General features: G+C 46.4%; 1 protein-coding gene across 2 annotated transcripts in view; it reads left to right on the top strand.

The window, feature by feature from the left end:
- Positions 1 to 12,500, top strand: part of LOC139546427 (unconventional myosin-XVI-like) — a 269,653-nt gene that overhangs the window by 17,090 nt on the left and 240,063 nt on the right. The window contains exon 1 of one of the 2 annotated variants that reach the window (XM_071354795.1): positions 1,350 to 1,742. The exons of the other annotated variant lie outside the window; for it this stretch is intronic. Within the exon in view, the coding sequence (XP_071210896.1) occupies positions 1,715 to 1,742 (28 nt within the window). The 5' untranslated portion in view covers positions 1,350 to 1,714. Of the gene's footprint in view, positions 1 to 1,349; positions 1,743 to 12,500 lie in introns of those variants that run through there. 2 annotated transcript variants of the gene reach the window in all.

Here is a 12,500-nt window from a genome sequence, read left to right as displayed (position 1 = left end):
CCCTTACCTTAACCCTTACCTTAACCCTTTCCTTAACCCCTTACCTTAACCATTCAGAGTTAAAGGGGGTGCATCATGGTGCAGCACAGAACTGTTGTGAAGGAAGTTGTGAGTTTGTGTTTATACAGGACCTTCCGCACCCACCTATCGTCAACCAATCATGTCAATGTGGAGCTATACCAAGCCCTCCGCATTGTTACAACATTTGAGAGGCTCACAGCGATGCGGTACGGAGCTTCGTTTGGCCTCTGCATGCCTCCGGAGGCTCCGCAATTGCGTTACACCCTCCATATGAAGCCTTCGACCACATTTTCATATCGAGCATAATTTGGCTTTTATTGCCTAACCTTAATATTTTGGAGTTATTGCCCAAAATTAACCTTAAACACTGAAATTTGACGTTTGGAACAACTTTGAAATGTGATGTTTGAGAAACATGGCTGATATGATTCTGATATGAGACTGTGAGATCTAGTTGCTGTTCTATGCTGCAGCTAACTTATTCATGCATGCAAATCAATCTCCTCACACAATCACATGCAGTATGAGGCACGTATATTCACAGTAAATCTATAGACATACACATACATCCATCCAAACACACACACACACGCAAACAAACACACACATAAACACACAAACGTGGCCGCTTCACCCTTCATGTCATGCGTGTAAATCAGTGGGGTGATGGTGCTGTGTGAGAGAGGGTGACATGTATGATGAAGTGTGTTTGACGGTACGTGACCGGTCGTTAAATGATGACCAGGCTTATCTAGAGCTAATTTGTGGCCAGTTAAAGGACCATTGCTGAACATTTATCCCGTCACAGCCCTGAGAACAGAGCAGAGCCGCACTGCAGCAGCTCATCATCACTCTCTCTCCACCTCCCTCTATCGTTTCCTCTCCATTTTACTTCCTCTCTCTGTCTTGCCATCTTTCTACTTCGGTTTCTCTATTTCCCCTCCTTTTGCTTTTGTTCCCTATCTAACTCTCTTGCTCTCTTTCTCTACCTCTATCGAATGCACTCCATCCTTTACTCCCTCCTTTTCCGTTCTCTCCATCCTCTCCTTATCCTCTCCCTCTCTCTCTCTCTCTCTCTCTCTCTCTCTCTCTCTCTCTCTCTCTCTCTCTCTCTCTCTCTCTCTCTCTCTCTCTCTCTCTCTCTCTCTCTCTCTCTCTCTCTCTCTCTCTCTCTCTCTCTCTCTCTCTCTCATCCTCGAGAGTGAAGAGTCACCCCAATTAATTCCGCCCCTTTTGCTTTCAGCTCAGGAAAAGCAGAGGGAGGTGTGCGTGTGTGTCTGACACATCAATCTGTAGTGGAAATGTGTGTGTGTCAGGTGTGAAGCATTGCGTCAGGCAGGTGTGTTGCAGTGGGGGCGGGTCTACTGTGCTGTCAGTCAGTGATGTGCAACGAGCACGTGCGCCGGTCATGATTGGGGAGAGGTTGTGTGTCGGTTATCTGGCCGACGGCTGGGAGAGCTGCAAGCGCTGCAGCTCTACGATGCTGTGTCTGCCTGCTGACTGTGTGTGCTCTGCTGCAATCTGAATCCTATAGTGAATAATGCAGAGAGCAGCGGAGTCGATAGCAGCTGAATGAATAATGCATGGTGCTGGTTTACTAGCACTGCTGTTAGCTTAGCCAGAGCTGGAAGGAACCTGTGGCTGACTCTGTCTCCCTGTCTCTGACTATCTGACTGACTGATAAAAGGAGAACATGTCCCACTACCATTTCATCAAATGCTGTAAGTAACCTCTGGACAGCTGTCCTAATTTTTATGTTTCCATATCTCGTTCTCTCTCTATTTGTCTAGTAGTTGCTACTGTCATTTATGTCAGTGTGTAGCCGATGCAGTTGTGTGTGTGGGGAGACTGAAAGAGAGGAAGAGAGAGAGAAAGAGGATGTGTGTGAGAGAGAAAGATGGGATGACGTGAGAGAGAGGCTGTGGGTGAGAGAGAGAGATGGGATGATGGGAGAGAGCAAGAGAGAGAGAGAGAGGTGTGCCAAATAGGTGTGTATTAGCTCATGCCAGTCTTGTGTGTGTATGAGAGAGCATGATGTCACTATCTCTATGGCAGTTTGTTCTGTAATGTACCTGTGTAACATTAGATACGATAGTGTCATGTATAGTAATAGTGAGCCAACATGTCTCTGATGTTTTATTCTGTGTAGCCAGCGTGTGTGTAGTTGTGTGTGGGAGAGAGAGTGTGTCGTGCTTGCCTGTGAGTTTACATTGTAGGTGTCTGTGTGAAGTGTGTGTGTGTGTGTGTGTGTGTGTGTGTGTGTGTGTGTGTGTGTGTGTGTGTGTGTGTGTGTGTGTGTGTGTGTGTGTGTGTGTGTGTGTGTGTGTGTGTGTGTGTGTGTGTGTGTGTGTGTGTACTGTGTGTGTGTGTGTGTACTGTGGGTATGTGTGCTTGCTGCAGAGAGAGTGCTGCAGCTGTGTGAAGTTGACCGGTGAATGCGGCAGGTAGCGGGAGGCTCCTGGGGGAGTCTGGGTAATTCAGCAGGAATCACAGACAGAGACCATAACAGTAGGGATGGAGTAATGGAGAAACAGAAGGATGGCTGGAGAGAAAGAATAGAGAAAGAGAGGGATGAGAGAAAGAATGAATGAGAGGAAGCAAGACAGAGGGAGAGAAATTGGAGATGGCAAAAAAAAGAGGGGATGACGAGGGACAGTTAAAGAGGTGAGGACGAGAGACAGTTAAAGAGGTGAGGACGAGGGACAGTTAAAGAGGGGAGGACGAGGGACAGTTAAAGAGGGGATGACGAGGGACAGTTAAAGAGTGGAGAACGAGAGACAGTTAAAGAGTGGAGAACGAGAGACAGTTAAAGAGGTGAGGACGAGGGACAGTTAAAGAGAGGAGGACGAGGGACAGTTAAAGAGTGGCGAACGAGAGACAGTTAAAGAGGTGAGGACGAGGGACAGTTAAAGAGGTGAGGACGAGAGACAGTTAAAGAGTGGAGAACGAGAGACAGTTAAAGAGGTGAGGACGAGGGACAGTTAAAGAGGGGAGGATGAGGGACAGTTAAAGAGGGGAGGATGAGGGACAGTTAAAGAGTGGAGGACGAGAGACAGTTGAAGAGGGGAGGACGAGAGACAGTTAAAGAGGTGAGGACGAGGGACAGTTAAAGAGGGGAGGACGAGAGACAGTTAAAGAGTGGAGGACGAGAGACAGTTGAAGAGGGGAGGACGAGAGACAGTTAAAGAGAGGAGGACGAGGGACAGTTGAAGAGAGGAGGATGAGGGACAATTTATGAGTTCGAGAGAAGGTGAATAAAAGATAATTAAATAGATGGGGAGAACGGAGGATCGTACATGACTAAGAGATTAGGAGAGAGAGTGAGGGATGGAGAGAGAGAGAGGGATGGAGAGAGAGAGAGAGAGGGATGGAGAGAGAGAGGGATGGAGAAAGATATGGATGGAGAGAGAGAGGGATGGAGAAAGATATGGATGGAGAGAGAGAGGGATGGGGAGAGAGAGGGATGGAGAGAGAGAGGGATGGAGAGAGGGAGGGAAATAGAGAGAGAATAAGATATATCTGGAACGGATACAGCAGTAGAAGAAAAAGGCTCTCAGGGAGGATGAGCAGTGAATCATTTCTCTTTCTCTGTTTTCTCCCTCAATTTTTTTCTCAAAGGCTGAAATTGGTTATTTATCAAGTTTGTGTGTGTGCGCGCATGTTTGCGTGTGCACGTGTGTGTGTGTGCGCATGTTCTCACATTTGATGTGTACTGAAGCAGATAGGGACACAGGAGTGGGCTAATAGGTCAGCGGAACATCCCTGCCTCAACCCATCCTTACAGAACTGTGTATGCGTGCGTACATACATGTATATATGAGTGTGTGTGGATGTACACTGAGTGTACAAAACATTATTTCTATGACAAACTGACCAGGTGAATCCAGGTGAAAGCTATGATCCCTTATTGATGTCACTTGTTAAATCCACTTCAGACAGTGTAGATGAAGGGGTGGAGACAAGTTAAAGAAGATTTTTGAAGCCTTGAGACATTTGTGACATGTATTGTATATGTGTGCCATTCAGAGGGTGAATGGGCAAGACAGAAGATGGAAGTCCTTTCGAATGGGGTATGGTAGTAGATGCCAACCGCACCGGTTTGTATCAAGAACTGCAACAATGTTTTCACGCTCAACACTTTCCTGTGTGCATCAAGAATGTTCCACAACCCAAAGGGCATCCAGCCAACATTTGGAAGCAACTGTTGGAAGCATTGGAATAAACATGGGTCAGCATCCCTGTGAAACGCTTTCGACACCTTGTAGAGTCCATGGCCCGACAAATTGAGGCTGTCCTGAGGGCAAAAGGGAGTGCAAGTCAATATTAGGAAGGTGTTCTTAATTGTTTGGTATACTCAGTATATACAGTTGAAGTCAGAAGTTTACATACACCTTAGCCAAATACATTTAAACTAATTTTTTTCACAATTCCTGACATTTAATCAGAGTAAAAATTCCCTGTTTTAGGTCAGTTAGGATAACCACTTTATTTTAAGAATGTGAAATGTCAGAATAATAGTAGAGAATGATTTATTTCAGCTTTTATATCTTTCATCACATTCCCAGTGGGCCAGAAGTTTACATATACTCAATTAGTATTTGGTAGCATTGCCTTTAAATTGTTTTACTTGGATCAAACATTTCAGGAAGCCTTCCACAATCTTCCCACAATAAGTTGGGTGAATTTTGGCCCATTCCTCCTGACAGAGCTGGTGTAACTGAGTCAGTTTTGTAGCCCTCCTTGCTCGCACACGCTTTTTCAGTTCTGCCAACAAATGTTCTATGGGATTGAGGTCAGGGCTTTGTGATGGCCACTCCAATACCTTGACTTTGTTGTCCTTAAGCCATTTTGCCACAACTTTGAAAGTATGCTTGGGGTCATGGTCCATTTGGAAGACCCATTTGCGACCAAGCTTTAACTTCCTGACTGATGTCTTGAGATGTTGCTTCAATATATCCACATCATTTTCCTACCTCATGATGCCATCTATTTTGTGAAGTGCACCAGTCGCTCCTGCACCAAAGCACCTCCACAACATGATTCTGCCACCCCCGTTCTTCATGGTTGGGATGGTGTTCTTCGGCTTGCAAGCATCCCCCTTTTTCCTCCAAACATAACGATGGTCATTATGGCCAAACAGTTCTATTTTTGTTTCATCAGACCAGAGGATATTTCTCCAAAAAGTACAATATTTGTCCCCATGTGCAGTTGCAAACCGTAGTCTGGCTTTTTTATGGCAGTTTTGAAGTAGTGGCTTCTTCCTTGCTGAGCAGCCTTTCAGGTTATGTTGATATAGGACTCATTTTTACTGTGAATATAGATACTTTTGTACCTGTTTCCTCCAGCATCTTCACAAGGTCATTTGCTGTTGTTCTGGGACTGATTTGCACTTTTCGCACCATATTACGTTCATCTCTAGGAGACAGAACGCGTTTCCTTCCTGAGCAGTATGATGGCTGCGTGGTCCCATGGGGTTTATACTTGCGTACTATTGTTTGTACAGATGAACGTGGTACCTTCAGGCGTTTGGAAATTGCTCCCAAGGATGAACTAGACTTGTAGAGGTCTACAATTTTCTTTCTGAGGTCTTGGCTGATTTCTTTAGATTTTCCCATGATGTCAAGCAAAGAGGCATTGAGTTTGAAAGTCGGCCTTGAAATACATCCACAGGTACACCTCCAATTGACTCAAATGATGTCACTTAGCTAATCAGAAGCTTCTAAAGCCGTGAAATAATCTGTCTGTAAACAATTGTTGGAAAAATTACTTGTGTCATGCACAAAGTAGATGTCCTAACCGACATGCCAAAAGTGGTTGGAGTGGTTGAAAAATGAGCTTTAATGACTCCAACCTAAGTGTATGTAAACTTCCGACTTCAACTGTGTGTGTGTGCACTGTATGCTAATTCCCAGCCCAGCGCAGTCCTGTCAGTGTTATTAAATATAGTCTATGAGGGATATTCCCCAGCAAATCAATAGCTGACAGCCAGGAGATGGGAAAGCAGGATATTTTAAAGCAAGATTCTCTCTCTCTGTCTCTCTCTCTGTCTCTCTCTCTGTCTCTCTCTCTGTCTCTCTCTCTTGCTCTCTCTCTCTCTCTCTCTCTCTCTCTTGCTCTCTCTCTCTCTCTCTCTCTCTCTCTCTCTCTCTCTCTCTCTCTCTCTCTCTCTCTCTCTCTCTCTCTCTCTCTCTCTCTCTCTCTCTCTCTCTCTCTCTCTCTCTCTCAATCTTGCCCTCCCTTCCTCCTATGCTCTCTCTCTCTCTCTTCACTATATCTCTACCAGTCCCTCTAAATCTCTCTGTTGTGTCCTGTCTATCGCTCACTCACTCTCAATCTCCCGCTGTCCCTTTCTCTTGTCCTCTCACAATGACCCTCTCTCCTTCTCCATCCCTCGCTCTCTCTCACACCCTCTCACATTCATTAATTCCCTCTTGTCTTGCTCAGCGGATATGAAGAATATGTTTTGACATTAGCATAACACTTCTTTAGGCTAGACTGCTCAGTTGGACTAGTCTCAGAGGCTGTACGTCATTATGTGTGACATACAGAAATTCAGAAGTGTCACGGTGTGTGTGTGTGTATCATGTGTCATATACCATGTTTATGATGGCTGATTTTATAACGCTGACAGGGCAGTTAAATAGAGTCTGCTGGGGGCGGTGCGTGTGTGCGTGTGTGTGTGTGTGTGTGTGTGTGTGTGTGTGTGTGTGTGTGTGTGTGTGTGTGTGTGTGTGTGTGTGTGTCTGTCTGTCTGTCTGTCTGTCTGTCTGTCTGTCTGTCTGTCTGTCTGTCTGTCTGTCTGTCTGTCTGTCTGTCTGTCTGTCTGTCTGTCTGTCTGTCTGTCTGTCTGTCTGTCTGTCTGTCTGTCTGTCTGTCTGTCTGTCTGTCTGTCTGTCTGTCTGTCTGTCTGTCTGTCTGTCTGTCTGTCTGTCTGTCTGTCTGTCTGTCTGTCTGTCTGTCTGTCTGTCTGTCTGTCTGTCTGTCTGTCTGTATGTGTGTGTGCAGATGGGCGCAAGCATCTGCCGTTGATTCCAAAGGTTGCACGTTGGAACTCAACGATAGAAAGTCGTTAACCCTTACCTTAATGATTGATGACCACTCTGGCTGGTCATCAATTATGTCCACGTCCAACTAAAACTATGAGATCAAGTTGGTTACACACACACACACACACACACACACACACACACACACACACACACACACACACACACACACACACACACACACAAGCCAGTGACTTAGCTCTACTTCCACTGGCTGACGCTGGCACTCTGTCTAGTTACTATCCTCTCTTTCTCTTCCTCTCTCTCTTTCCATTCTGTTCTATACAGCCCCCCTCTCCATCCGTATATTCTGCAGTCTATATCACTCTTCCCAGTAGTACAACAGTCTATACAGAGACCCAGCACTGATAATTCTATTTTGTTTCCTGTGTCCCTGTCTGTAGCTCTCAGTCTATGGTGCTTTGACATAGTTAGCCAGCCTAGGACAGATGTACCCAGCTCTGGTCCATAGACACTCTACTGTCAGCTGTGAATATGACTAGCTAGCTCCTCCAGTCCAAATATGATTAGCTAGCTCCTCCAGTCCAAATATGACTAGCTAGCTCCTCCAGTCCAGATATGATTAGCTAGCTCCTCCAGTCCAAATATGACTAGCTAGCTCCTCCAGTCCAGATATGACTAGCTAGCTCCTCCAGTCGAGATATGATTAGCTAGCTCCTCCAGTCCAGATATGACTAGCTAGCTCCTCCAGTCCAGATATGATTAGCTAGCTCCTCCAGTCCAGATATGATTAGCTCCTCCAGTCCAGATATGATTAGCTAGCTCCTCCAGTCCAGATATGACTAGCTAGCTTCTCCAGTCCAGATATGACTAGCTAGCTCCTCCAGTCCAGATATGATTAGCTAGCTCCTCCAGTCCAGATATGATTAGCTAGCTCCTCCAGTCCCGATATGATTAGCTAGCTCCTCCAGTCCAGATATGACTAGCTAGCTTCTCCAGTCCAGATATGACTAGCTAGCTCCTCCAGTCCAGATATGACTAGCTAGCTCCTACAGTCCAGATATGACTAGCTAGCTCCTCCAGTCCAGATATGATTAGCTAGCTCCTCCAGTCCAGATATGACTAGCTAGCTCCTCCAGTCCAGATATGACTAGCTAGCCCCTCCAGTCCAGATATGATTAGCTAGCTCCTCCAGTCCAGATATGATTAGCTAGCTCCTCCAGTCCAGATATGACTACCTAGCCCCTCCAGTCCAGATATGATTAGCTAGCTCCTCCAGTCCAGATATCACTAGCTAGCTCCTCCAGTCCAGATATGATTAGCTAACTCCTCCAGTCCAGATTTGACTAGCTAGCTCCTCCAGTCCAGATATGACTAGCTAGCTCCTCCAGTCCAGATATGATTAGCTAGCTCTTCCAATCCAGATATGACTATGTAGCTCCTCCAGTTCAGATATGATGAGCTAACTCCTCCAGTCAAGATACGATTAATTAGCTCCTCCAGTCAAGATATGATTAGCTAGCTCTTCCAGTCAAGATATGATTAATTATCTCCTCCAGTCAAGATATGATTAGCTAGCTCTTCCAGTCCAGATATGATTAATTAGCTCCTCCAGTCAAGATATGATTACCTAGCTCCTCCAGTCCAGATATGATGAGCTAGCTCTTCCAGTCCAGATATGATTAGCTAGCTCCTCCAGTCCAGATATTTAATTTGCTAGCTCCTCCAGTCAAAATATGATTAGCTAGCTCTTCCAGTCCAGATATGATTAATTAGCTCCTCCAGTCAAGATATGACTATCTAGCTCCTCCAGTCCAGATATGATGAGCTAGCTCTTCCTGTCCAGATATGACTATCTAGCTCCTCCAGTCCAGATATGATGAGCTAGCTCTTCCAGTCAAGATATGATTAATTATCTCCTCCAGTCAAGATATGATTAGCGAGCTCTTCCAGTCCAGATATGATTAGCTAGCTCCTCCAGTCCAGATATTTGATTAGCTAGCTCCTCCAGTCCAGATATTTAATTAACTTGCTCCTCCAGTCCAGATATGATTAGCTAGCTCCTCCAGTCCAGATATTTAATTTGCTAGCTCCTCCAGTCCAGATATGATTAGCTAGCTCCTCCAGTTCAGATATGACTAGCTAGCTCCTCCAGTCCAGATAGGACTAGCTAACTTCTCCAGTCCAGATATGATTAGCTAACTCCTCCAGTTCATATATGACTAGCTAACTCCTCCAGTCCAGATATGATTAGCTAGCTCCTCCAGTCCAGATATGATTAATTAGCTCCTCCAGTCAAGATATGATTAGCTAGCTCTTCCAGTCCAGATATGATTAATTAGCTCCTCCAGTCAAGATATGACTATCTAGCTCCTCCAGTCCAGATATGATGAGCTAGCTCTTCCTGTCCAGATATGACTATCTAGCTTCTCCAGGCCAGATATGATGAGCTAGCTCTTCCAGTCAAGATATGATTAATTATCTCCTCCAGTCTAGATATGATTAGCTAGCTCCTCCAGTCCATATATTTAATTAGCTAGCTCCTCCAGTCCAGATATGATTAGCTAGCTCCTCCAGTCCAGATATGACTAGCTAGCTCCTCCAGTCCAGATAGGACTAGCTAACTCCTCCAGTCTAGATATGATTAGCTAACTCCTCCAGTTCATATATGACTAGCTAAGTCCTCCAGTCCAGATATGATTAGCTAGCTCCTCCAGTCCAGATATGACTAGCTAGCTCCTACAGTCCAGATATGACTAGCTAACTCCTCCAGTCCAGATATGATTAGCTAGCTCCTCCAGTCCAGATATGATTAGCTAGCTCTTCCAGTCCAGATAGGACTAGCTAACTCCTCCAGTCCAGATATGATTAGCTAGCTCCTCCAGTCCAGATATGATTAGCTAGCTCCTCCAGTCCAGATATGACTAGCTAGCTCCTCCAGTCCAGATATGATTAGCTAGCTCCTCCAGTCCAGATATGATTAGCTAGCTCCTCCAGTCCAGATATGATTAGCCAACTCCTCCAGTCCAGATATGACTAGCTAGCTCCTCCAGTCCAGATATGATTAGCTAGCTCCTCCAGTCCAGATATGACTAGCTAGCTCCTCCAGTCCAGATATGATTAGCTAGCTTCTCCAGTCCAGATATGATTAGTTAGCTCCTTCAGTCCAGATATGACTAGCTAGCTCCTCCAGTCCAGATATGACTAGCTAGCTCCTCCAGTCCAGATATGGCTGGGTTGTATGTCTCTCCGTAGGGGTAGGTGCTAGCCTCCTCAGGCCAGGGTTTGGTTGTGGTGGGTCGGGTCACTAGTTTCATGATTATCAGGGTGTACCCTCTCTCTAACTCTGCAAAGTCAGCTTAGGAAGCTGTATACGCTAAGTAGTAGTAAGGTATATAGTTAGGATGGTGGTGTGTAGTGACACAGGGCTGGGCTCACAGAGCAGAGGTCTGGGTTTTCGACGGTAATTGGTTTCTGTGACTGGAGCAGCTTAGTTCACTGCAGCTTTTCTAAAGTGTCTTGAATCCTGGCTTATCAGAGCCCAGAGACAGGAGGATGAGATGGAGGAAGAGAGGGAGAGGGAGGAAGTGAGGAAGGAAGAGAGGGAGGAAGAGACATGAGGATGAGAGGAAGGAAGAGACATGAGGAAGAGACATGAGGAAGAGACATGAGGAAGAGAGGGAGGAAGGAAGAGAGGAAGGAAGAGAGGAAGGAAGAGAGGGAGGAAGAGAGGAAAGAAGAGTGGGATGAAGAGAGGGAGGAAGAGACATGAGGATGAGATGGGAGGAAGAGACAGGAGGAAGAGAGGAAAGAAGAGAGGGAGGAAGAGAAAAAGGAAATAGAGGCGGTGAGAGAAAGTTAAAGGACAAGGGGGAAGTATAAAAGAGAAAGGGTTGAAAGATGGTAACATTTGAGCATTGTGCATGTGGCCAACTGTCTGTCTGGGAGGCAGGTGTGTAGATGATTATCTAAAGCAAAAGCAGCTAGAGACACAGTAACATCACCCATCAGCCTGATACTGAACTGAACTGCAGCACAAAGTAGAGACAACATGCTGGGGGCTAAACACCTCTCCTTTCCCCAGCCATGTCTGTTATGGATACAAATGTGTCTCTTTTTTGGCATTTGTGTGTGTTCAGCGCTGTGCATGTGCTTATGGGTCTCTGAAGAGATTATGAGGTGAACAGCTTCAGAGAAAAGCACTGCAGCTCTCATTTCCATAGCAGCATGACAGAACAAACTGCAGTGATTCATGCTCCTCTTTAAAAAGCGTAGCAGGCAGAGAGGAGAGAAAGGAGAAATATGAAGGGAGAGAGGAATGAAGAAAGAGAGAAAGAAAGAGGGGGAGAGAGAGGGTGATGGGAAGAGGGACGTGAAAAGGCTGCAGTACTTCAAAAATGTCCCACTGTCAGTGGTGTAAACCTCACCAGCAGCCTGCTGCACCAGTCTGCTGAATCACACACACACACACAAAGGGGGGGGTGGATGTGAAAGAGAGGGAGAGGGGAAGGGAGGGAGGGGTGTGGGAGAGAGGGAGGGAGGGAGGAGTCTGACAGGGGGGTGGGAGTATGAGAGAGGGGGAGAGAGGGAGGGAGGAGTGTGACAGGGAAGGAGGGAGAGGTGTGAGAGAAAGGGAGAGAGGAAGGGAGGGAGGGGTGTGAGAGAGAGGGAGAGAGGAAGGGAGGGAGGGGTGTGAGAGAGAGGGATAGAGTGGGAGGAGTCTGACAGTGAGGGAGGAGGGAGGGGTGTCGGAGAGAGGGAAGGAGGAGTGTGACAGGGAGGGAGGGAGGGGTGTGAGAGAGAGGGAGAGAGGGAGGGAGGGTGTGAGAGACAGGGAGGGGGGAGAGAGGAGTGTGAGAGAGGGAGAGAGGAGTGTGAGAGAGGGAGAGAGGGAGGGAAGGTGTGAGAGAGAGGGAGAGGGGAGAGGGAGAGAGGAGTGTGAGAGAGAGAGGGAAGAGTGTAAGAGAGAGGGAGAGAAATAATTAAATGTAATTGAAAGAGGGAGGAGTGTGAGAGAGGGATAGAGAGAGGGAGGGAGTGAGGGGGGATATGGAGGGTGGGGTGGAGGAGAAGGTTTAAAGGGAGCGAGAGGCGGAAGACAGTCAAACAGGCAATGTGACCAAGGGAGGGAGAGGAGGAAAGGAAAGAGAGGGATGAAGAGGTAGATAATCAGAAAACAGGAAATTGGAGTGTGTTAAAAGAAGAGGCAAAGAAGGCAGACAGATAGACAAGCAGACAGACAGACAAGCAGACAGATAGACAAGCAGACAGACAGACAAGCAGACAGATAGACAAGCAGACAGACAGACAAGCAGATAGATAGACAAGCAGACAGATAGACAAGCAGACAGATAGACAAGCAGACAGACAGACAAGCAGACAGATAGACAAGCAGACAGATAGACAAGCAGACAGACAGACAAGCAGACAGATAGACAAGCAGACAGACAGACAAGCAGACAGACAGACAAG

This window comes from Salvelinus alpinus, chromosome 20 (assembly GCF_045679555.1).
Source record: "Salvelinus alpinus chromosome 20, SLU_Salpinus.1, whole genome shotgun sequence".
Classification (NCBI taxonomy): domain Eukaryota; kingdom Metazoa; phylum Chordata; class Actinopteri; order Salmoniformes; family Salmonidae; genus Salvelinus; species Salvelinus alpinus.
This window is presented reverse-complemented; position numbering and strand designations above follow the sequence as displayed.